The 26,899-nt window shown below is 39.1% G+C and overlaps 1 protein-coding gene across 10 annotated transcripts in view; it reads left to right on the forward strand.

Moving 5' to 3' along the window:
- DIP2A (disco interacting protein 2 homolog A) overlaps positions 1–26,899 on the forward strand; it is a 114,045-nt gene that overhangs the window by 18,232 nt on the left and 68,914 nt on the right. For all 10 annotated transcript variants that reach the window (XM_084524339.1, XM_084524343.1, XM_084524341.1 and 7 more), the window contains exons 2-4: positions 6,649–6,720; positions 17,677–17,796; positions 23,335–23,454. In XM_084524339.1, coding sequence (XP_084380465.1) covers positions 6,649–6,720; positions 17,677–17,796; positions 23,335–23,454 — 312 coding nt within the window. The remainder of the gene's footprint in view (positions 1–6,648; positions 6,721–17,676; positions 17,797–23,334; positions 23,455–26,899) is intronic.

Genomic DNA, 26,899 nt, shown 5'->3' on the forward strand with positions numbered 1-26,899 from the left:
AATATTTCGGCCACTCTTCCAGTGCTGATCAACAGTGGGTGAATATTCTTGTCTTTGTTACCTGAAGTCAGACTTCCTTTGTACAAGATCCATATTGGGGAGTTGGCAGAAAGGAAACACTGTGGTTTGGAAAAACAGGCTGTGGCAATACAGAGAGTTGTCTAAGTAGTTATCATTGTCTCCAACCTGATTTGTGAAGAGCTGTTTCCCAGACTTAAGAAAGCAAGAAACTGGCCGCCATGAAAACAGAGGTTTAATATTGGCATATTTTAAGAGCTAAAGCAATTTTATTCTCCGTATCTGGAGGCAGATGGGAGAAAATGCTATGAGCAATATAGAATACCTCCTCATCCCTTCTTCTATAGTTACAAGTGTTGTCGTGCCTGGGTTCAGAGCGCAGAAACATCAAAGCATTTTTTGAAAGATACGTAGTACTTGGTTGGATATTCCAGTTCACAAAAGAACATGTGCCTGTGGAGAGATTTACAGTCCTTCAAGGATGGCAGATTATCCTGATGTGCAGGAGACTTTGGTTAAAAACTTTGCCCATTTTTTATGCCTATCAAAAGCAACTATAAAGATGAATTAGGAAAGGGAAGAATGAAATTGATGTCAGGTTACATGAGTTAGAAATTTGGAGCTACCGAGCAGAATAAATATGTGACCCACTGAGACTGAAAGAATAAGTAGATTAAGGATGAAGGAATCCTAAGTAGTATAGATTATTATCATATCAAAATTACCGATTTCTCAAATAATTTGGGAAAGGTAGAAATACTTAAAGGAATTCCCTGTTGTACATAGGGAAGGCACAGAAGATGCTCTTTTTCAGCAGTAATTGGGAATGTTTAACCTAGTCCACTGGAGTGAGACAACTTTAAATCAGCAGCTGAGGGCAGTTTGCATGCGTGAGGCTTTGAGAAGGGGGTGGAGGGATTCTAGTGGAGATTTTTGAACAGTTGTCCCTCATCTTTGAAGAGATCATCCAGAAGATAGAGTCAGGCTCTTCACAGTGGCACATGCAGGGAGGGTGGGAGGCAGTGGACTTGAAATGAAGCAGGACTGGATCTGGCAGGAGATACGGAGAAGGATTAGGATTGCCCTTTTTCACCCTGAGGGCAACTGGAGTACCCAGAGAGGATGTGCAGTTTTTGTTTTTGAAGGTTTTCAGGACTATATAAATACCTGAGCAACCCAATCTGACCTTTTAGTTTTCCTGCTTTTACCAGGAGGTTGGACTAGAGATATCTTAGGGTCTCTCTGAGCCTGAATTACTCTGATGTTAATTTCTTTCAGTGGTACTAGAAAGAGAAGGAGAAGAGGAAACATTTCAGGAAGGCTTTGCTTGAGAAATGGAGGAGAAAGATTTAGGAGGCTTACCAGGAATACTCCACAGCTCAGAAAGATCCATTAAATGTATCCTTTGAATGAATTAGGATGCATTGAGTAACACAGGCAACGAGCAGACAATAGATGAGTATATCCTAGGACAGGATGAGGTACATATGAATACAGAAGACTTTAGAACATTGTTTATCTTTAAGGACCAAGTACTGAATTGTAGGACTGCAAGGGATCTCTGAAAAAGTGGTCTTTGAAGTTAGTGATGTGATTGTAAGAAACTAGGAAGATTAAAAGTCACTCAGAGTTATCTAAAAAGCAATTCAAGGTTGGGACATTAAAAATGCAATTATAAATAGGGCTACTTCCTGAATAGAAACATTTTTATTAGACTTCCTAGGTTTGGCCTGATTATAGACACTTTATTTATCTCAAGCAATTGTCATCTGAATACTAAAATTTTAGATTACAGTGAGAGTAATAAAGGTAAGTAGATAAGTAGCTTGAAAAGTAGGTTTAGAGGCAACATAAAGTATATGGCTGAATCCATTACTTATTTGTAGTCCTTAGTAACCTCAAACTCAGTACAAGTTGGTTCTTTTAATCTTTGAAGTAGCAAGGTATAAAACCATATCACTAGTTACAATTCCAGCACTGAAAAATACTGTATTTGAGTGTTTTTAACTCTTGAGTAGCAAATAAAAATTTGCAATGGAATATCATTTTTGTAGATGAAAATAACTGAACCCCCCGTTCTTGATTAGTCTTTTACCTGCAATTCATATCCCGAGCAAGTGAAGGTTGAGTCTGAGCTGTTAATTTGAGCAGATATGAAAAATATGTGACTACTTGGAGAAAGGTAAATTGCTAGGTTCTTTCTGATGTCAATACTGTTTTTCTAGAAGTACTAACACTTCCAAAGTTTGTGCTGGGAAAAAATGTCAACGTGATGCTGCTGGTGTAGTTCTTGATGACAGTCAATAATACATACCAAGGGTATATATTGATGCATGTAACTTTCTTCAGCTTGTAAGAGGAGACAGGGATACTCATGATCTATGTCATAATGCTATAGGAAAGCTGGATCTGGTTTGATAAATTGCATTTATAAACTCTGGGTGAAGATTATAATAATTTCACAAAATATATCAGTTGAGTGATTCAAAAAGAGTTTTCATACTTAAAAATGCCTGATGAAGTTGCAGTGGTTTGGAAATGCATTGTATTTTGAAGCTCGTGTCTGTGTGGAAATTCAGATTTGTAACTTAACAGGAACGTAATGAAAATAGTTCTTAATTTCATCTTCTGGTGCAATAGTAGGTAAGATTGTGTTTCATTGAAGGGAAGCTTCTCAACTTTTTAAAAACAGGACTATTTAAAACTATAATTTTTAATAATTATAAGGGCAGGAGCCAATGTCAGCCTGGTATACCTACAGAGGTAGCTGACATCTATCAATCTCTTTCTCTATTCTGTAAAGAGCCCTAATGGAATAGAAGGAAAGTGGCAGAAATTGGGCTTTTTCCATCTCTCTGTGGAGTGAGCTTGAGGATTTACTGGAGCCATGTATTATCAATGCATTAAACAGACTGACTGCGCCTGGAAACTTGCCAGATTGCTTTTGAGATCTAGTTATTTAACCTTCCTCTACCCTGCCTGACTCTGTACCCTGTCTACCCCCAATGCTGACTGGCAGAAGAAATAAATAATGACTTGTGAAGTAGCACTGAGAGCTGCAGAGCTGCTCTGTTTTCTTTTCCTACATGCTTCTGTCATCAGCAATTTCTTCAGGACTGGTTGCTACATTATTTACAGTGGAGGACAGACAGCGTGAGAAACCGGGCCATTTCTTCCACGGTCTGCATGGTTCAGTGTTTGTCAGAGACACCTTTTGATTTCCCAGCTGTGACACGAAGTGTTGCTGGCTTTTCTGATTGTTGATTCTCGTCGTAGTTCTTAGAAATGCCGTGCTTTCACAATGGACAAAAATCACAGATGCCAGAGTAATTATATCTTCCTTGATTATTTTTGTTTGATTTTGAAGTAAGTCAAAATCAAGTAGCAATGCACTGTTCCTTTTTTAATACTCTAGAATTATGTAAAATAAAACTTCAAGTTGTTTCATTTAACAAATACTTACCCAAGCATGTCTAAGAAGTAGAATGTGATGATTGCTGGATCAGTTCTCCCATCCCATCAATGCTCCAAATATGGTGACAGCCTGTTCCCAGAAACACTGGACATTTACGTAACATTTTTGCACAGGTGACTTCTGTGTTATGTTTCAGATAGGCAACTTGCCTGCCTGTTCAAACCACCAAAGAACCATCTCTTCTGGCAGTGCCAGTATTCACACTGTTGACTTCTACTTTATAATGAAGAAGTGGTAAAAGCTTCTGCAGTGATTTGTCAATAGATGATAGTCCTGAGATTGTAAATGTGCTTGCCATCACAATCCATACTAAACTGTGGAATCCTTAAAGATGTTAGACTTGCAAGAGAAAACATTTTTCTTTCGATCTGTATGTTTAATCCACAGTCATCTTGTTCAGAAATGTCTCCATTGACCTCTGCAGATCGTCCACCAGGAGCCATTTCCTCATCCATAGGAAGTACTGTGCTCTCACACTACTTAGAGCTGCTCCCAGCAAGAATTTAAGTGCAAACTACTGATTAAGGACTGGAGAAGTTGCTCAATTAGTAGCAAGCTCACCTTTCCAAGAGCTTTTCTCCTGTCTCTGACTGTTCCTTATCCAGCAGAAGCTTCTTAGGACTCCTCAGTGCACAGAGCTGAAGCCACAAAGGAGCTTGGCTCCCTTAATCAGCAGCTATATGCCTGAATGGATTTGGGGTAACTACATTATAGATTCTTTGTGCACAAATTAAGGAAATAATGGTTATGGATCACTTCAACATTTTCATCTTTGTTTAGATTAATTTTGTTGGAGCCTCTGACATATTTTAAAATACGTCAGGTATCCCAGGCAGGGTACTGATAGCTCAAACCATCCAAACCACTGCCTAACTCTGTGGTGTTCCCAGCTGGTTCAATGAGGCTGAGAAACCTCAGATTGCTTTTGTGTCATCTAATAACTAGGGAGAAAGTGAGGCTAAATGACAGCAGCTGTGGCCCTGATGTACCAGATGTGGCTCAGCATCTCTTTTGGGAAGAGACAGGGATTACAAAGAAGCCAAATAAAGTGGGTTAATCCCACTGCACCATAGCAGGCAAGGGGGTGGGGAGTGATTGTTGGGGAGGATCTCACCGCTGAGCTTTTGAGAAAGGAAGAAAGAAATCCTTGTTAAGCTTCTCTGACCTGCCGGTGGGGCTGAAAAGTCTACGGAGATGCTTTTGACTTTAGACTTTTCCTAACATGATTCAAGGAAAATGCTTAGAGTCAGCATTCTTTTTTTATCCACTAAAATCAATGAATTTTCAAATGCAGTGGGAAGCAAAAGTTTGAGATTCTTGTTTAAATGAGACTTTCTTTCCAACCCTGTCTTCTGAGCTGCTGCTTCTACACCATACCTCTTCAGCTGGGTGATGCCTGACAAGGTAGCTGATCTGCGCAGAGGTTTGATTTAAGGATTGAATCCTTTATGGAGCTGTGAAAATGACTGTCCTCAATGAAGTTGCGGTATGGAAAATTTGTATTATGCACAGCTTTTGTCACATAAAGAATTTACTGAGAGATTGCTTTGGTCTTCAAATTACTTGTGTTTTAAGATACTGTTCTTCCTGCTTGTGCTTCTTCGATGTTTTCTTACCGCCACCACTGAAAATGATACATCTTTTTCTCTGGTATTTTCCTTCCTTCTTTGTAGAAATGACTTATTTAAAGAACATATTTTGTCATTTTCATCATCTATACTGAGACGCATCTGACTGTGCATTTGTGGTTTTGTTTAAGTTTAGTTTTTGCGTCACATTTTTATATAATTGCATAATGATATATAATATTAAATATACATAATTATGTTTCCACATATTTTCTGTTAAAAACTTCTCTGCTTAGCAAAAGTGATTTGATATGAAGCATTTACGCAGGTTTCTGAGTAAAAAGTGGCACATTCTGTTTGGTTGTAATGTGAGGTACCTGCAGGGACTGAGGCATTCTGCGACCTACCTCTGTGGGGTTTTGTTTGTTTGTTTTTAGCAATATCTTCAAGCTCTCATTGATTGTTTTTTTTGTACACTGTCAGTAACTCTAAATGGTGCATATTCACGTAATTGGTGGGATTTAAGTTACTTTATTTCTGTTACTGATTGCTAATGGTGATTGCTAATGTAGGAGGGACATGGATGGATGTTTGAGGAAATGTTTAGAACACATACAGCTGCGGATGGTATTTAAAACCAAACTTATGTTTTAAGACAAATACCTGAGGAACATTGGAAATACAGAGGGAGATTTTTTTTTTTCATAATATCCAATGAATGAATAAAAGTTGTTTTGAGTTCTGCAAGCCTTTGAGAAAGTGTGAATTTTGAGAGTGAGAGTGGTTTTAAGCTTGTTTGTGATCACTGTTTTCATGTCTATGCTGCAGTCTAGAAAATGGGCGAAGCTCGTTAATTTTAAAAATAAAAACAACTTGTTAAGCTTTCCATTAGCAGTGCATGAACCCTTTTTGTTTGGTTAGTAGAATCAAGGAAGTACCAGATTCTGAAAGGTCCTAAACTTATTTGGGGTTATGTAGAAGTTTTCCTTTTATTCTATGTGAAAAGATGCATCGTGTCTTAACAATGAAGACCACAACACAAGTTTACAATTAGACACCAGATTTCAAATGTGAATAAAACCTACTGCTAGGAGCAGCTTACTGCCTCCTAGAATTTGAAGGCAGAGTGAGTGGTATAATCTAGTTTTGAAAGGTCTTGCACAAGTATCCAAAAGCGTGGTCTCTTAAGTCTTGTTACAGGGAGAGTTTCTGATGCCACAAAAGCATGCAGAATCAGGTTTGTTATCTTCAATGGCTTCTATTACTCTGCAAATCTCTTAGGCTGCGTCCTGCATTATGGCAAATATACCCAGAATCGGGTTCAATGCAGCGCTGCAGACAAAATAATTATTCCTGTACTGTATAGCTCTAAGATTTAAGACACTTGTACTTATATGTGGGCAAGGAACGCTGCATGGGTGTGTACATGGCCACGAATTGTTTCTCTGACAACCACCACACATGCTGAGTTCTTTGTTGCTAATGTGACTTTTCCAAAGCTAATGAGTTTATTCATAGCTATTATGAAAATGAGGTTTATTTAAGTACTGTTCCAAACAATATGAATTTATTTCTTTGTTTCTTTAGGAGACATCACTCAGAAAGGCTATGAAAAGAAAAGAGCAAAGCTGTTAGCACGGTACATACCACTAATTCAAGGTAAGAGACTCATAAGTTACACCTTTTACAATAAATCTATGAAAATATGTAATGGAAAAGTTATCTTTAAGAATTAGTAACATTTGATTGACATAGCATCTAACTGTTAGTAAAGAAGGGCTACTTTTGTGGGAAAAAAAAGAGGTCTGCAATGTTTTTTAACACCAAGCTGGGGGAAAGTGTCGATCTGCTGGAGGGTAGGAAGGTCCTGCAGAGGGAACTGGACAGGATGGGTCGATGAGCAGAGGCCAACGGGGTGAGGTTCAACATGGCTGAGTGCTGGGTCCTGCACTTTGTCCACAACAACCTCATTCAGCACTACAGGCTTGGGGCAGAGCGTCTCAAAAGCTGTGCAGAAGAAAAGGACCTGGGGATGCTGACTGATGCTCGCCTGAATACAAGCTGGCAGTGTGCCCAGGTGGCCAAGAAGGCCAACGACATCCTGGCTTGTATCAGGAATAGTGCAGCCAGCAAGAGCAGGGAGGTGATCGTCCCCCTGCACTCAGCTCTGGTACTACACCTCGAGTACTGTGTTCGGTTTTAGGCCCCTCACTACAAGAAGGACATCGAGGCCCTGGAGCATGTCCGTAGAAGGGCTCTGAAGCTGGTAAAGGAGCTGGAACACAAGTCCTGTTGGTAGTTGCTCTTGCACTGCAGACTGAATATGTATAAAACTTGCACTTGACCTCCAACTTTGTCTTTAGGTTTTCTTGAGGATAGGTCTGTTGGTTTAAAAAAAAAAATAGTCAGATGCTCTCTTAAAGAATATTAAGAGCCTCTTAGGAATCGGTTTTTTATTATAACTCAAAAAGAATTCCAATCCAAAGCAGAAGAAATGAGATTTAAAATATATATATATATAAATCCATATATCGCTGTCAAATTCTGAGATGACAAAAAAGACCTTTATTGACTTGAAGGTACATGTAATTCCTACATTTTGAGACCATATTTTTGCAGTCCGTAGTGGATCTGCATTGAAACATCCAATAAAAGATTTGTTCTGGATCAGCTACATGGTTGTAATCAGCCACAATGCATAACAGTGTGTTCCTGTTAGCTTTTTTAGTGTTGAGGGGGTAGCGCATGTCTGATCTAATATATAAATGTTCTTGATGTGAAGTTGACTAATCAACTTTATGAATATGTTTGGATTAGCAGAACACATCGGATCATTTTTTCATTAACTATGATGAAGCTGCTCTTTCTGAGATGCCAAGTCTTCAACTTGAAGGTCTTGGAAGTTTGATTACTTCAGTACTTCAGTCATGTCAGTAGTCTAATGAAATATTACCTGGCCCTCTGTATGTCAGTTCTTTCAAATATTTTTACAGTGAATTAAATAGAATAATGGATGGACTGACAAATCTGGAGAGTGTTTTGTAGTTAGAGAACTGACTTCTTGTAAAAAGTACGTGCATCTCTTGAAGGATATCTGTTCGCGTTATTGATAAGACATCTAGTGAAGGGAACTTTTAAAATATGGATGTTTTCCATTGTGAGCTAGTCTGCTTCAAGTATCACCAAGGTGTCATGTCTCTTGGTAGGTACAGAAACAAATCTGCTACAATAAGAAATGAGCCAGCAAAGCCAATCATATCTCAGGCTGCATCAAAAGAAGCATGGCCAGTAAGTCAAGGAAGGCGATTCTCCCCCTATACTCCACTCTTGTGAGACCTCCCCAGAGTACTGCACCCAGGTCTGGTGTTTCCAATACAAGAGAGACATAGATCTATTAGTGAGTCCAGAGGAAAGCCATGAGGATGGGTGACCAGAAGGCTGGAGCACCCCTCCTACAAAGAGAGGTTGATAGAATTGGGGTTGTTCAGCCTGGAGAAGAGAAGGCTCTGCAGAGAACTTACTGTGGCCTTCCAGTACCTAAAGGAAGCTTCCAGGAAAGATGGGAAGAGATGCTTTACCAGGGTGTGTAGTGATAGGACAAGGGGTAGCAGTTTTTAAACAAAAGGGGAGTAGATTTAGAGTACAGTGAGTGGGAATATTGCTAGTGGGAGTATTGCTTGCTAGCCATATAATAAAAGGGAATTCTACCATCAAGGTTTCTTTAAGGAGAGAAGTATTCTACTAGCTGGTAGGTCTGGTAAAAGTGAAACACAGGGATTGTATGATAAATCTGAAATATTTTTTTTCCTCTTGTCTAATTCTTCCCAACTATTACTGGTTCTAATAAAAGATAGTGTTTTTCTGCACAATTTTTTATATGATTTACTTTGCAGTTTTCCTCTGCTCTAGATTTACCGTTTTTGGCTTTCTTTTGTTTTGGTCATTTAAAATCCTCAAATCTTACGTGTTACCTCTTTTTTTCTCATTTAGGTATTCTTGAAAACAAATGAACGACTGTGGTGGTTTTACCTTGCTGGGTGGTTAAACTCCACCTCAACCGCTCTATCACTCCCCCTCCTCCTCAGAAGAGGGGGAGAAGAAAGTATGCTGTAAAGAAAAAAATAAAAGGGCTCATGGATTGAGATAAGGATAATTTAATTAAAGGGAAAAGGAAGAGAGAAACAAAAACAAAAACAAGCAAAGGCTGTGCAGAAGCACAGAGGAAAAAAGAATTCTGTACTTCCCATCAATGAGCAATGATTGGCCATGACCTGGGAACCTGGGCCTCAATATGCATAGCGGTTGCTTGGCAGGACAGATGTCTTCATAACGAGAGCCCCCCCCTTTCCTTCCCCTTTTTCCCCTTTTCTTGCAGAGTGTGACATCGTATGGCATGGAATATCTCTTTGGTTGGTTTAGGTCAGCTGCTGGGAGGTGATGCCAATGCAGTTCTAGCTACAAGTGCAGAGCACAACACTTTATGAGCAACTGCAGGGAAAACTAACTCCATCCCAGCCAGACCCCAGTACAGCTACTTTGGCACCAAGGCATAGTCAAAAGATGGGGGAGGATTTATTTACAGGGAGATTAGGGAAAGAGTTTATTCCTCAATATAAAACAGGTTATGTAAGTTGGATGGCTGCCCCAAAGAATCATATTGCAAAACTCCTTAAAATGTTTTCAGATGGGTGTGGTAATGGCAAATAGGAATTAGTTGCATATTAGTTTAGCAGCTGAGAGGTTTGACAAAGGACTTTTCATAAGCAAACCTCTAGATAGGAATACCAGCCAACTTTTCTAGCTTGTTTAGAGTTTTCCTAAGTGCTTAAACCTAGTGTTAGTTACTATATTCTGACTAATTCTTTGGTACTGTCTGAGCAGGGAAAGCAACCGTAAAATCCTGGTACTGTCAGAAATCTTCACAGGTGGTTCACAGTAGAAACACCTAACACAGTAGTTTCCTTTTTCAGTGGGATTCTTGCTCCCAGAGAGATATCTATCAAATCAAAAGTATCTGTCTGATAGGGCAGACACATATATGGAAGCATTCCTCTTCATTAGGTTGATGCCTTCTCACATGGAAAATTCCTTCCTCCATTAGGTCTGCTAATGGAAGTAGAATGTCTTTGTGATCCTGATCTTGTTGAACCTCTTCTCTCTTTTATGGATCTTAAGACTTAACTGGATCTTAAGTGGATCTTAAGACTTTGGGCCATTGGCCAACTGCAGTGTGCATGCTCACATTCTGGGCAGGTAATCATTGCGTCTGCTGTTACTGGTAAGGCCGATACGTGCTTTTAAACCTATTTAAACCTATTCTAAAAGCCTGGGGCCCAGGCTTCTCTGAAGAACTAGGTTCATCATGTTTGCTAAAGAAGCAGGCCTTCTGTTCTGATTTGAGGAATTTACACTAAAGGAAAAAGTTATTCTTCCAGTGGTTATTTACAAGGTTAAAGGACTTTGGTTTTGGCTAATGCTCATATGAAGTATAGAAAATAAAGGACTTACTTCTTATACTACAAGAGTTTTGGCAACTTGATAAACAATGAGTGCACATTGTTAGCTGTGCTGAGTGGAAAGGCATGTTATACTGAGATTAAGACATAGCTAATGTAGGAAACTGGGTTTAAGACTGCAGTAATTGGAACTTTCTGAAAAAAAAAGGTCTCGGAAAAATGTTTCTGCTGATAGCAAGGATACACACTTTTTCTACGTAACTGTAACTTATTTATGTATTTCTGCTTAATGTTTTTTCATCCTAGTAATTCTATTAGAATGGATTCTATTAGAATAGATTCACAAACCTTACAACACTTTGTTCTCTAGCTCCTTGTTGAAGGAATGTGCAATTTGCTCTGGTGCTTTGGAGTCTGTGATAGCATACATAATTTCTTTATGGACAAAACAAAAAGTGCGGTTGTCTTTCTTGATGCTACTGAATTAAAAGCTGCTATTTCGTATTTCAGGCATAACAGCTCTGATCAAATTATGTCCAGATCTTAATAGGCTAATTTGATTCGATCTTAGTGTAATTAGTTGAAATTAAATATATGAAAACTAAATGTGATCAGGTGGGCTAGCTGAAGAGCTGTTTATAGCTTGACTGTTAACAGTTTCTGAAAATAGCAAGAGATTACTCTTCGTTTGCCTTTTTAATTAAGTGATTTTAGTAATGCAGTGGGAAACCTTTATGGTCAAATATCCTACTACGTTGTTTTGGGAGTTGAATGTGGAAATTGGGCTATTGGATTGACTTTTTATTGTGGTAAATCAAATTTTCATAGATTTTTTTTTAATCCTACCACCAGTCTAGCTGTTATCCTTCTAGGTACAGAAAATGTTTTCGAGTTCCCTGCCAGTGGAAGAAACAAAATGTTTGCAATTTCACTCTCTGAATATGAAACAAACAAACAAACAAACAAACAAACAAAAACCAACAAACAGAAATCAGTCCTCCAGGTGGTTCTCAAGTAATCAAATTCAGGAATCAAGTCCAATCAATTCATCTTTTGCCATGGTTCATTTGGTAGTAAGTTGATGGTTGCCACCTAAGTACCTGATGGCTAAGTCTGCCTACATAGCACAGAGCTTAGTAATCATGTTTTTTAAGGGTGGTATATTCTGTATGGATGTTTCTGCTAAAAATATTTTGTTTGGGATTTAGCAGCAGTGCAAACTGTATGTCTTGGCCTAAACCTTTTGATGTAATCAGGAGCAAATGGTCAAATGCTCTAGAGTAACAATTAATGGGGAAGGTGAGAGTATTTCCAGCATGCTTGGCCCTGCCCTTGCTCCTTGCTTATGTTATCAAAGGGCTGAGAACCCTGTCAGGAAGGACCTTACCTATTCTTATAGGTGACCTGTCTCTTATCTGGGAAGCTCCTAAAACTCCTGCTGGCAAAAAGGGCTGGCAAAAGTAGAGAGGAAACTGCGAAGTACTGCACTCCTTGGCAAAAACCTCCCCTAGTGTGGTCAGATCCTTGTGTGAGCACCACTTGTGTGAAGTTCTGTAGGTCTTGGATCACAGAGAAGTGGGGTGGAAACCAGGGCAGGAGAGGAGGGGATGCACTGAAGAGTAGCAGCAACAGGCTGGCTTGGGGGTGCCAGGGGCAGTAAGGAAAGCAGCATGCTGCAGGCTGGATAGCCAGCCATGGTCTCTGGGCAGAGCCGGGTGCAGAGGGGACAGCAGAGAGGGGACTGGAGCAGGACTGAGAGGTTGGCCTAGAGCCTGACCAGCTGTTTCCTACCCTTGTTTTATTTTCTGCCTTGTCATACACCTTTCCCTGTCTTTCAGTGCTTTGAACATGTTTTGTTCCTTTCTAATTTGCAGAGCCAGTTCAACAGCAGCAAAACAGTATAATGGCATACAAAGAACCTAAAGCTTCAGCCTCCTCTTCCCTTGTCCTCTCTGCAAAGCTCTTTAATGTGCTACATCATATTCTGTAGACAGCGGATAATTGGAAACATGGTATATAACTGTGTGACAATGCAAGGAAAACCAAGATGAGTGATTTGTTGCCATGCTATTTTAACTGCTTTGGCTTTACTTTTCAATTTACCTTTAAAACTTAGAAAAGTTGAATCTTTCAGGAGTATTCTATCAATTTAGAACTGAAATTACTTTGGGGAGATGATTTTGGGGATCAGTGTTTCTGCAAAGATAATTAAATTTGAGTGCTTAATAGTCGTTTCAAATAAGAGTTTGCTGAGATGTTGAGAAGTCTTTAAAAATGTTGAGTTTGATGTTAAGACATCATGTCTGATGCAGGTGAATGAAAAATGTGATAGGGCAGCTGTTCTGCAGGTAGATTCCCCAGGAAGGTTGCCCAGGAAAGTCCTTTAGCAATAAAGTCTGTGCTTTTGCTAGATATGAAGAATAAAGCTTTTTGAATCAGAAGTGGGCAACTTTTCAGGATTGACTATTAAACAGGAGTTTTTATTTGGTAATACGTTCTTTACTCAAATGTTACTCTCTACAGAATGAAGCTAGTGTAGGTTATGCCTCTTAAACTTCTGCTTTATTTGATTTTTTTTCTTCCCAGCTTTCTTAGGATTGAGTAATGTGTTTTCACATACTACATGGTCACATATTTCTTGCATTAAAATATGTTGCTCATTTTTCTTAAAGTGGAAACTACATGCCTATGAATCACAAATTTTCTTACTTTCAAACCCGGGTCTTCTCTCTTCATTGCAGTATGCTGTGGTTATTTTTTATTTTTTTTTGATGTGTGTAGGCATATCATACTAGTTATGGGGCTAAGTATGAAAAACTTGTTTGTAGCTATATTTGTTAACATACAGAATAGTTTACAAAACACTTCTCTCTAGCATTAGTAAAATAGTAGTCTTATAAGTGTGTGTTCAGGAGTTCAAGAATCGTTTGGGCATACACTTTAATTTTTAGGTAGTCCTGTGTGGAACCAGGGTTTGGACTCTGATCTTTGTGGGATCCAGCTTGGGATATTCTGTGCTTCTGTGAACATTAAGAATATAAGTTGTACTTGTTCCATCAAAGCCATCTGTTAGTTGATATTTATGGCAGTCTAAGGTAGATGGTCCAGAGCAACTGGCTATATAGGTGCCTTTCTATAGGACGGCAAGTGTACTTTTTAGACAGTATTTATGGAAATATTACTTCAACATTTGTTTTATTCAGAAATGAATATATTGAAGAATATGACTTTCCTACTGATAAGAACTTCAGAGAAAGTGCAGGAAAAAGTGTATTCATGTTGCTATTCACTATTCTGTGCAATTTCAGGTGAGGTATTTCTACATTGTGCTGAGATTTCTGTTCAAACATTTAAAAAACAAAACAAAAACGAACAAACAAAAAACAACAACAACAAAAATAGCACTTAACCCCAAAGAGCTCACAAACTCTAACTCTGTAACCTGAATGAGAGGTATCTACTGATGCCTTGTTTTTGAATTTTTTCTCTCTGCATATCTGATTACAGATGTGTTTAGCTAGGCATATTCCTGAGCAAGGCTAGCCAACTGTCTTTGACTATAAATTGTTCAGTGCTGTTACAGTAAAATAATTTTTGCTTGTATGAAATAAAATTGCTACAAATGTCATTGTTATCTTTGATTCTTCAGAGTTAGTAGATGGAAAAACAATTCTAATTCAAATATTAACTTTAATCTCTTCCTGTACAATCAAATTGTTCAGTTAATTGGAATAAGTGTATACCTAGTGGCCTCATTAAAATGGCGTTTTATTTTTGCTAGTTTTGGCTAAGTTAAAAACAGACAAACTACAGTGATAGTGGATCATGTTTCATTAAGTTATATCTCTTAAAATGTTCTGTGTGTAAAGATTTTCGATGTGAATAGAGGGAGTTGGCCTAATTATCCAGCTGCTTTTGCTGAAGTTTAAGGTTGGGATTTATACAAAACCAGAATAAATTAACAAATTCACCAAGCTTGTGAAACAGGATTTTTCTGGCATGTAGTTGTGGGAGAAAAAAAAGAGAAAAACAACACAACAGAGATTTAAGTTGAACTATACTGAACTATAGGCCTGCTAAAAAGCAAGGGGTTTTGAATAAGACATTAGCCTCTTACCCCCACTAACAATTAATAACCTACCTTTGAAGGAAAAAAATGGCACACAATCATTCTCCCCCTCTTTTGTTGCCTACTTCACTTGAAAAGATCACCCAAAACTAAGCACGTTGTTGGGTAGGAACTTTATTAATGAATAATTGCTGTTTTTTGAATGTTTCATAGATGAGCAGTCTATTTTAGGGAGACTTCCAGTTTAGCTGCTCCTCTTTGTTCTCCTCCTTTTCACCACCTTCATTATCATGTTATCTGTTGGCATCTGTTCTTTTCTTGGCTCAGGATTTTAGGTGGTGACTGGCCTCAATCTTTTTTATAAAATATGAAGTTGTTTGTAGAGCGACAAACCTCACTGGACTGCTGACTTTAGGTTATGTGAAACTTTTGTTCAAATGAAATGTGAAATGCAGTTCTTAACCACTCTTTGAGAATTAGATGAATCGAATCAATTCCGTTTGTAGAATAAATCTGCTAAAGTGTTTCAGGGAACATTAACCCTTTGTATTGGGTAGTAGCTGTGTCCTTACTTGGCTCCATCTTCATCTGTTTTCCTTTGGAACACTTCAGTTTCTTTACTAGTCCATGTTATTTCCCCTATTGTCAGTGGTTGATGTTAGTCTGTCACCTACTTCAAAAGTTTTGCTTTTGGAGAGTGGGAAAACTCCATTAGGTTAATTTATTTGGTTTCAGTAGTAAATTGTAAAAGCCAAGCATTTCTCCGGAGCTGGATTAACTTCTAAAAACTTAGGTTAGTGTGGTTTATTATATGTTACTTCCTTTTCCATTACTGAGACTCATACATTTTTATTCTTTTTCCCACTAAGAACTCCTGGGTAACCCCGGGTTGACATCCTGAACATCTGGAGGTTTTGCCTGTTGGCTGCAGGTTGGGGTGGGGAAAGTGTTCCAGGCTGCATTTACCTAGTGGTCTTAGCAGGTACCTAAGAAAAGTCTTGTATAGCAACTGCTTTGGTCAGGAAGATGGCAAAAGGCTTTTCCTGTGGATATTATATTTAAAGAGAGTATTTGAAGGTTCCTTTTGATCAGCTGAAACAACTGGTATATACTGTTTGAAAATTTATACCTCAAATGTAAAGACCAGGTCTTACTGAAAGGTCTTACTGGATAAAAATCTCTTATAATTGCTAGATTTATTAATGAGTGCTGATTTCTTTTTCGGTACACATTTACGGGAGAGGGGAGGGAACAGAAACCCCCCAAGAGAAAGAGGAATCTTTTCTTACTTTTTAAAGTAATGCATTGACTTCCAAAGAAGCTGGCAGCAATCCTTCTAAAATGTCATCTTCAGTGAAAGCCACCATCTGTAAACAGCTACATTTTGAAAATACTGCTTCTTGTTCTATCAAAACTGAGAGCAAGCAGGAGGGCAGAAGCTATTCAAGGGAAGCAGAGACCAGAATGACAGATAGTACTCAGCCCTGTATGGTACAAGGGCTAGAAACATAGTAAACTTGGTGGAACAGATCTTCATGATTTAAGGAAAGTTTGCTATTGAATGCAACACTGATTCAAATAGCCACATTGATCAAAAATTGATGATGGGTTAGCACAAAAAACAAACAAACAAAAAAATACATTCCCACTGCATTATAATGCTACAGATGTTCTACATGTTCTGTAGTGGCTGTTGCACTTCTGAAGGCTGCTGTCATCCACCAGTCTTAAAACAGTGCAAGCTACAGTACTTCTTTGTTCCTTTATGTTCTTTCTGGCATCTCAGTGCTTTCAGTGTGACATGCATCTTCAGAACACCTGCAGGGGGTTCAGTTCTTGGTTTTGTACTTATGTGTAGATATATAAGAGATAATAAAATTGCAAGTTCCTTGTTCTAATTCAATTTTGTGTAGTCCCTGCAGATGCACCAGGAGCCAGTAGCATGTCTCTTTATTTGGGTGGATGGGGAGTAATAGGGAATATTTATTTGTTACTGTCCACCTCTTTGATTTCTGATTTCTCCTATGCTAGAATATAAAGCTGAGATTCACCTTTCTGAAGTTCAGCCAGCCTAGAGGGCTGCTCTGGGTTATCCACTTAGAGTCACAGAATCACAGAATCATCTAGGTTGGAAGAGACCTCTGAGATCACCGAGTCCAACCTCTGACCTAACACTAACAAGTCCTCCACTAAACATATCACTAAGCTCTACATCTAAATGTCTTTCAAATACCTCCAGGGATGCTGACTCAACCATTTCCCTGGGCAGCCCATAGAGTCCTATTCTAGGCAGGTGTGGAGAAGACAACTAGAGAGTAGTTCGGTTCTTTTTATTTTGTGTACCTTTTATGGGGGTGGAAAGATCTGTGTTCTTGTACTGAGTAGCCAATCTAGATTAGAGGAGTTGTTTCTTAGACAGCCGAAGGTGACAGAATAGTTCTGCCCTTAATGTCTGTGAGATGTTTATTAGAGAGCTGTAGAGTTCTTGTAAAATGTGATTCTTCTGGTATTATTCCATTAAATGGGTATAGATTAAGCAGACATGCACATTCTCGTTTTTGCTTAATTTAGCAGTCTTGTTTTTAAAGCTGAAATGAATTTGACAGAATGGTTCAAGTTATATCTAAAAGGTAGAGCAGTGTAATTGTGTATTTTCAGTATCCTCAAGTATGATGTATAATTATAATTATTGGGTGAAATGCTCGTCATAGAGTCATAGAATGGCTTGGGTTGGAAGGGGCCTCTAAGATCAAATAGTTCCAAACCCCCTGCTCTCTGGGCAGGGTTGCCAACCACTAGATCAGGTTGCTCAGGGCCTCACCTAACCTGGTCTTGAACACCTCCAGGGATGGGTCATCCGCAACCTCTCTGAGCAACCTGTTCCAGTGTTTCACCACCCTCTGACAGCAGATTTGGTTTTAGTTTAAAGAATTTAAAATGTAGATGGAAAATTAGATTTTTAAAGGTACAGACTTTGGGCTCCAGTAGGATTTGTAAGTAGGTGTCAGGGCTGGTAGAAAACGTTAAACATGAGGAGCACATATTTTATGTGAAAACCTGAATTTATATTGAAGGAAAACTATATTTCAGGTGTGGATCCATCCCTGCAAGCAGAGAACAGAGTCCCAGGCACCTCACAAGCTACGGCTGCTGTGTCTAAACAGCAGAAATCACGTTCTACTAACTCAAGGGATGAGCGTTTCCGATCTGGTAAGTAAAAGATAAGTAGCTAAAACACCAGCTGTCTTTACTAGAAAAAAATTACCAGTACAGTAGTATGTATGCCTAAAGAGGAAGATGGAAGGGAAGATCTAATGAGTATTTTTCAAGTAGCTTTATGTATTTCTACACACAAGAGTTTTTGTTCAAATCCGGAATGAAGGAAGTACTGGGAGAGGAAGAAATTGTATCCATGCTTTGTGACTTTTTCATTATTGTGAATTTACACCATGCTTAGCACTTTTCTCTTGTTTGTTGATTGGCTTTCCGGTCTCTAATATAATTACTTAAATGTTTAGAAGAATATAGTATGTGGGCTGTGGGTTTAATTTTGCTTGGTTAGCTGGGATGTTTTATAAAGGAAGGTTGTAGGATTTGAGTATTTGCTGTAGCTCACTTTCAAATATTTCCTGGTTTAAAATAAGTGCACAAAAAAGGGAAATGTCACAATGGATACTCTACATCAGTTTTAAATGGACACCACTGTGACAAACCTGTTTTGGAAAATCATGTGAAAATACCAATGTCATCATCACATCCTGTATCCATTGTTACTTTTCAGGTGGTTACAATACAGTTTCCCTGTGAAATTCCTTGTCACAATAGCAAGAAAAGGCAGGTGTTTGGAAGCTTTTCTCTGCTAAATACCTTTGGATTTCTAACTGGAATTTTTCCTTTTGCTTTCAATGGAAATTATATATCTTGGATTTGGGTATGAGGAGTGCAAGTAATGACATGTACCATAATGGTACATGTGACCCAGTTAATCTTGGGTCACCTTGCATTGCAATTGCTTCATCATGGTAGTTTATTGGATCATATTTACATTGCTGACATTTAAAACCTTGCTTCAGAAATGGAGTTGATATGTCTACATGCGTTCTTTATGAATAATTGAAGGATGAATGGGATCCTTAAATGTTCTGAGGAACATATATGGATTCCTTGGAAAGATATATATAGTCAGCTGCACAAAGAAACTTCTGAATTTCAATGAAGATTACCTAGTATTAAAATTAACAAAAGGAGAATTTGACTAATGTACAAATTTGTTGTTTAAATTTATTTTTGCATTTCAAATGTATCTTCAACAGTAGAATCTGTTGAATATACACTGAAAAAGTAGATTGATTGGTTGAATTGCAACCATGATTTCCAAGTTACTTTGTGAAAAAAAGAGTTTCCAAGTAAATTACAATCTGAGTCATGGATCTGATATAAAGTAATTCATTTAAGTAGCACTTATTTCTGTTAGTTTAACAACATCAAAATTTGCAAGAAGAGCACAATTACAACAGGGAATACTTGGGAGCCATTAGCCAGGAGAGCTAAAAGGGTCTAGAGCAATGTTTTCTCCATGGCTACTTTTCCTGTTTTAGAGCCTCAGATGCCTTACTTAATTTGCACCAAGGATACTTTAAAGCAAACAAACAAAAAGCAACTAAACAGCCCTGCCATATTACTGGTATTGTTTGGGGGAAGTTTAGCATTGGTCTCTTTAATTGTACAATGCAAGACATATTACTATACGTAGGTGGATATTAAACAAGTTCAGCTAGCATATTTGCTTCTGAATGTACCTTTTAAATATTAGTCTATCAGTGCTTCATCTTTTCCTAGAGATAATATCTCTATGCTCTTGTTGATTTAAATTTCTTTAAATTAACCTTCAGTAAATCTGTACAACTCTACCTCGTTGGTCTACACGCAGCCTAGTTTCAGCAAGTTTGCAGATGACATACATATTAGTGATAGGACAAGGGGGAATGGTTTTAAACTAAGATGGGAGATTAAGGTTACTTGTTAGGAGGCAGCTTTTCACTCGGGGGTTGGTGAGGCACTGGAACAGGTTGCCCAGGGAGGCTGTGCATGCCCCATCCCTGAAGGCACTCAAGGCCAGGCTGGATGTGGCTCTGGGCAGCCTGCTCTAGTGGTGGGCAACCCTGCCCAGAGCAGGGGAGTTGAAACTGCGTGATATGTAAGGTCCTTTTCAACCCAGGCCATTCTATGATTCTATGTTAAATGTTGTGAAAGATGAACAGCTTTAAGCAATAATTTTGGACATTACTGCTTCTTCCGTTAGTTGCATGCCGTATGTGTTCTTTAGACTTGAGGGGGGGAGAATCTTGTTTCTTTTTCTGTTTATTTCCTTCTAGCCTTCTATTTATATCTTCCCCCTTGCATCTCGTCAGTTCTGCTATGTCCTTTGCAAGAGTAGCTGATGAGGTTGGAATGCAATTTTTTATAGAACAGGATCTCTTTCTGGAGCAATTATAGTACTTTAGAGCCATCAACATAAATTATTTTAAATAAGCAAGCAAGACAATTATGCCTTTTTGTGCAATTAATCTGCCACTTACTAGCTGCAAGCAGATTTTTTTATAGTTTTCCAGAATTGTCTTCTATTTAAGTTAACTAAGTTTTATCATCCACAGATTTTTGTCTTAAAGCAGTAAATCTTACCCAAAAATTTGCAACAGTGAAAATATGGTTAAAAATACTGTAGGCTAATAAATTTCCTAAGTGTTCCCAGAACAGCAGTTAACATTACAGTGCTTTAACTAGATTTGCACTCTGTTAAATGACAACAGTGTGGTAGAAAAGCTGAGAAAAGCAGAGACTTTGCAGGCATTTGTGCAGGCTGATAAGCACTAAGTACCTTGTGTTCCACAGTTCAGAGGACACTTTAAGCCACTATATTGCTGTTGTTGCTGCTGCTAGTTCTACCATGAGGATGCCCGGTTCCTAGTGAAGACTCCTGTTCCTCCTCTTGCTTTAGCCCCACTGTTGTCTGGTTTTGGCTAAGAAGACATGGAAGTTAACTGGTGAGCCCTTAGGGTGTCTGAAGATGCTTCCCCAGCAACTATACTTTCGCTTTCCACTCTCACTTTTTACTAGTAACTCTTCTTCAGCCTCTAACAGCTGGGTCTTTACTGCTAATGCCCTGTTGGATGTACTGCTGCAGTATACAGCCTGTTCTCCCAGCTTGCCTGAAACGGGCTACAAGGATGTGTCTATTCCAGCTGATACACAGGTCTGTTCAGTGTGCAAGTGTGACACCTGTATAGCAGTGTGGAAAATACTGTATTTCATGTCATGTGACAGAGCTTGTTCCTGCAACAGTCCTCTCTTCTCTATCAGCCTTGCCAGTCATACTTGCTTTCTTATTGTGGGAAGCAACACTTCAGTAGTAAATGCAAAATTCCAGTAGAAAATACAACAAACTAAAGAACTTGCAGTGGAAGTTTTTAATGAAAGAGAAAACCAGTTCCACCAAGAAGTGTAAGGGATGCAACGGTGAGTTAATGGCTGCTTACAGAAGTGTCAAATTATCAATAAAAACTAGTTATTAGTTTGCATGGTTTCCCAATGGGTCAGTTAGCTGGTACAACCTCTCTTCTAGTCTATACACAGTGCTACTTACAGTTCAAAAGTTAATCCCAGCGTTCTCTGAATGTTATAGTATAATTAAGATACATCCTGAAAATATTCTTTTTTCTTTTTTTTGGCAATCCTTGTCACAGGCATGCAGTCAGATGGGACACTAGTTTGCAGCAGCCATTGTTAGAGGCCCGATGCTTGAAACTATTCCAATTTTCATTAAAATATATACTTAATACCTGTCCTTTAGCTATCTCTTGCTTTGTTAGAATTAATTGGAATTGATTGGTGTATTTGAAATAATCTAGGAAGAATCTCATGCTCAAGAACCAAAGAAGTTCCCAGGACTAGTACCAGAAATCAGTTCTTACGCTTTTTAACATGCCTTCTAGCTCTGCATTTGTCTAAAGACAGATTTTCTGTCATATCATTACTGATCTTGTGTTACCATGAAGCAACGTTTAGGATTCATGCATCATGAATGAAATAACATGCAGAGTGTAGTTATATCTACAGGGCTGAACATGCTTGGAATTTACAGCTACTGTACTGAACTTGAGCTGTTGTTTGTAATATTTGTAAATAGAGTAAATTACATATCCCTTAATTTAGGAGTACTTTTTAAAACTCTGGGATCCTTTTCATAACACAGTCCTTTAAATATGGATGGATGCATTGCAGGTGAGCATGACAAAGGCTTGTGTCTGGTAATGCTGCTAAGGAAGTGAGAAGGTGCAAGTTTTCTTTGGTACTTTTTGTACTGCTTAAAACAAAATCAACACAGAGTTCAGTAACTTTGTTCTGTTGCTGTTCTGTAGCAGAACTGAAGAGTTATAGCTCAAAGAATAGTTTTTTGTTGTTTTGTTTCTTTGTTGTTTTTTTTTTAATGGACCCTAAAATATGGAGTTGTGGCTGACAACCTGTAGTTGGCATTAAGGTTAATTGCTCTAGGTACAGGACAGAGAAAGGATATTTCTTTTAATGTACATTGTGTAAGTGTATTTGTCACATACCTCTGGGTTTCATACTTTGCATATGTCTACCAATCTCCTGTTACATATTTTCAGCCTTAGGTGGCTTAGAATGCATTTTTATATATTTTTCAAAACTGGACTTAGGGACATGGTTTATTGGTAGAGTTGGCAGTGTTAGGGTAACAGTTAGACTTGATGATCTTAGAGGTCATTTTCAACTTAAATGATCCTATGATTCTTGTACAGCATCTTCCATGTGAAATGTGATCATGCTTTTTCCTACCACAATACTTGCTTTTTGGCCCTTCATCAGTACATGTTGGTGCATATCCATTTTATCCATTTTTCATGAGTTTAAATCTTAGTTCGTAAGTCAGTATATTTTTGGTCTGTCTCATTTCTCCTTGACATCTGTTCACTTCTCAAGATTTATTTTTTTTTACCTAAGCTTTATGTGTTTAAGTGATGTCAAAAGCTATGTTAAAGAGAAAAATCTGTTGAAGACAATTTAGAATTACTTGAATACAGTATTTTTTATCTGCAGTATAGTCTTGATTGAACACTAATTCCTTTTTACTAAACTCTTTGTTTATGGCTTAAAAATAGCAAAATTTACAGTATACGCTTTGGAATTTACCAAAAATTAAAAATAAACGAGTACTGAGAATTAATGTGTTAGGTGTGCTGTAACTTCAATACCGGTTGTCAGGGTGTTCTTCCTGATGATACTAGCAAAGCCTTTTTAAGCTGATTTCATGATGAAAATATGTTGATTTGACCTCCTTGTATTTTCCCTTGAGTCTCTAATGAATTGCTTCTGAACTGCATTTGAGTGGAGTGGGAGGCAAGTGTATTTGTTCAGTTCTACTGAACACCCTTGAAGGAAAAGCAACTGATAAACTTGTCACAGCTTTGAGTTCAAAACCACATTACTGGAATTCAACTTTGGACCTTTCTGCTGTCCAAGAAATGCTTCCTTTTAGACTGAAAACCTGCTGCTGCTTGTGAGCTAAGCAGTTGGACTAAATATAGGACAAAAGCATTAAGGACCTTAATGTGCAATTCATATTTTGTATTTGAGCTGTAAAAGATGACATTCATGCTTCCTATGTTTTTAGAAAGAAATTATGATTGAACTTAATTTCTCTTACTTTTTTGTTTGTTTTCTATGTAGATGTCCATACTGAAGCAGTACAAGCAGCTCTTGCGAAATACAAAGAGAGAAAAATGCCCATGCCTTCCAAGAGACGGTCTGTTCTTGTGCACTCTTCAGTAGAAACATACACACCTCCAGGTATCTATTGAGTTAAAGTATTTAAATGTTGCCAGGTAAACTTGTTATCAAAACATAAAAGAGCAAGTTGCAATGAACTTTTTCCATATTCATAGCTGTATTTGCTGACGTGTTGCCTGGATTTGTTCCTTGATGTCTTTCCACAAAATTTTTAGTGTTTCATCTAGAGATGGTGTAGCTAATGAAGATACTCTTGAAAGCTACAAGGGAGTGTGAGCAGTTGCCCTGTTGGTTCTCTTACATAGTCTTACTTGGAAAGAGAAAATCTTGGCAAGTATGTCAGAGTTCTAAGCACCTTATTTCACATTGCATAAGATTCTTTTTCTTAAGAATTAAAAAAGATATACATGGGCGTTAAGTTGCTCCATTAGCTTGCAGAACACTCATCAGATTGTTCCAATTGTGAGCCATTTAAGCCATTCAATGTCATATGCTATAATTGTTCAGATTGTTTAGGTCAGGATGTTTCCTTAAATTTTTTAGGAAAAACGATAATCTTCCTATTGCCTCAGAATGAATTCTCTAGAGGTTAAGCAAATCTTTCTCCAGATACGTCTTGGTAGCAAGCCGCCAAGTATTTTGGGGCCAGTATTGTATACAAAGTAGAGTTTAGCTCTTAAGCTGTGACTGATGTGCTCTTGCCATTTCTAATATGCCCCTAGAGTAGAAGCATGCTGACCTCTAGTGCCCTTCTCCATCAATTCTATTTCTTAGTCCTGTAAAAGAGCAGATCTGCTGTGCTGCTCTGTTGCTTCCTAGGCTCTATTTCTTCTGTCTGTCATTTACAGGAAGTACCAATTTTCTTTGCTAGTTGCTCAGTTGTATTTTTTTGTTTGTTTGTTTTCGGTGGGGATGTCTTTAGTTATTTCATTAGTTAAAAAAATAATAAGTATCTTCTGTAGTCTTAAATCAGATCTTTCTTCACCTTTACATTTTCCCTTTAAGATAGGTTAAGGTATCACACTTCTTGATTAGATTATTCCACTTCTTGTATACTTGGATGCCCATAAGGACAATTAGTGCAGTTGGGTGGTTATCATGCTATTGAGTTTTCTTGTGTACAGGTTGTTTATGTATATATGAAGTTTATTGAGAATTGCATAAACTGAAATCTTGGAGAAAATTCAGTTACAGTGACCATCTGTATATTGAAGCTTCAAGAGAGAGGCTGTGAAGTTTCTGTTTATAGCTTTTGAAAGCAATATTAAGTCTTACTGTCCAAAATAAATTCCGATGTTACAATCAGTAGTGCATTTGTGCTGGTTCACTCTGTCCTTCTGTCATTCGTGTAGTTTGCCAAATCACTGTGTGTTTGGATTGAGGTGTATCACAATAAGAAAAGAACATGCTGTTATTCTGCCTAAGATTTCCTTGCTGAGGCGATTGGCTCTGGGGCAGATGTGTTCTGCAGCAGAGTGGGGGATTGAGATGGGCTGGGCTTTTTTTCTGGCATCATGGCCACTCAAGGCAGCTAAGGGAGCCGCCAGGACCTGGCAGCCCTTACGAGGGAGGCTGACGAGGTGTAGGCAGAGCCAGCAGTGGCAGCGGTAGGCCTTTCAAATCAGGTGTTGCCACCATTTTGTAGCCACTCACCGAGGTGATCGGCTCCAGGGCAGATGGAGTTAAAAGTTGGGTTAAAAAGTGGCTGGATAGCTGGGTCTGAAGAGTTGTGGTGAATGGAGTTAAATCCAGTTGGAGGCTGGTCACTAGTAGAGTTCTCCAGGGCTCACTGCTGGGACCAGTCCTCTTTAATATCTTTATTGATCATCTGGATGAGGGGATCGAGTGCTCCCTCAGTAAGTTCGCAGATGACACCAAGTTAGGTGCGTGTGTCGATCTGCTCGAGGGCAGGAAGGCTCTGCAGGAGGATCTGGGTAGGCTGCACCGATGGGCTGAGGTCAACTGCATGAAGTTCAACAAGGCCAAGTGCTGGGTCCTGCACCTGGGGCGCAACAACCTCAAGCAGAGCTACAGGCTGGGAGATGAGTGGTTGGAAAGCTGCCAGGCAGAGAAGGACCTGGGAGTATTGGTTGATAGTCGGCTGAATATGAGCCAGCAGTGTGCTCAGGTGGCCAAGGAGGCCAACGGCATCCTGGCTTGTATAAGAAGCAGTGTGGCCAGCAGGGCTAGGGAGGTGATCGTCCCCCTGTACTCAGCTCTGGTGAGGCCGCACCTCGAGTACTGTGTTCAGTTTTGGGCCCCTCGCTACAAGAAGGACATCGAGGTGCTTGAGCGAGTCCAGAGAAGGGCGACAAAGCTGGTGAGGGGCCTGGAGAACAAGTCCTACGAGGAGCAGCTGTTCTCCCACGTGCCTGGTGACAGGACAAGGGGGAATGGGCTAAAGTTGTGCTGGGGAGGTGTAGGTTGGATATTAGGAAGAACTTCTTTACTGACAGGGTTGTTAGGCATTATAATGGGCTGCCCAGGGAAGTGGTGGAGTCACCATCCCTGGAGATCTTTAAATGGTGTTTAGATGTAGAGCTTAGTGATATGGTTTAGTGGAGGACTTGTTAGTGTTAGGTCAGAGGTTGGACTTGGTGATCTTGGAGGTCTCTTCCAACCTAGATGATTCTGTGATTCAGTATACAAAAAATAGCTGGCATCCAGAAGCTCTGCTGGGAGAGATAAGGGAGTGGGAGGACAGCTAGACTTCCCTGTCTCCTGTCGCATTTAAACTAGAATCTCCTGGCAGTTTTTTGAAGAAAGCCCAAGTATTCCTTTTTTGGATACCTTCAGGACAGATTTGGAGCAGCTCTGACAGTGTCCCTACCTGCTCCATCTCGGGTTTGTGTGCTGCATTAAAGGATCAAAGTCCTGGGGGCTTGAGAGAATCTAGGTAAAACATGTGATAGCTTCCTTGTTTATAGTGTGGAGAAGCTGTGAGGTTATGTGATCAGTGCTCATCTGCACGCCTTCAAAGGAGTACAGACAAACAGTGGTAGGTTGGGGAGCCCAAACAACACCTTGCCCCAGCTACTCCCAGCCCAGCCCAGAAGTCATCAGCACATCACAGATCCATCTTCACAAGCCCACAAGAGCACCGTGACAATGAAAACCCAAATCAGTTATTCAGAGGAAGGGTTCACCCTCTCCAGGCCCCTCCTGGACTGTTCTTGGAGAGCCTTGGCCATGTTGTCCAGACATGCAACCTATCAAGTCTGGTCAGCACAAGAGTACCTTCTGGTCTTGGGGAACGTGTGTATGGGACACATTATGAGATGCAGGGAAAAGGCATTTTAGGATTGCACAAGATTTATTATGGGTGTTTAGGTGAGGAACCAAAAGTGGGGGAAAGGATGGATTTGGGTGATTTGTGGAGAAACAAGTACAGGGAAAACAAAGGGGTAAGAAAATTTAAAAAAAGAAAAAAAGGCCAATTGTGTAAGTGGTTCGCTTCCCTGGCTATGCCCTGCACATGACCAATTTTGTCTGTCCTATCTCTGTT

The sequence above is a fragment of the Aythya ferina genome, assembly GCF_964211825.1.
Source record: "Aythya ferina genome assembly, chromosome: 6".
Lineage (NCBI taxonomy): Eukaryota > Metazoa > Chordata > Aves > Anseriformes > Anatidae > Aythya > Aythya ferina.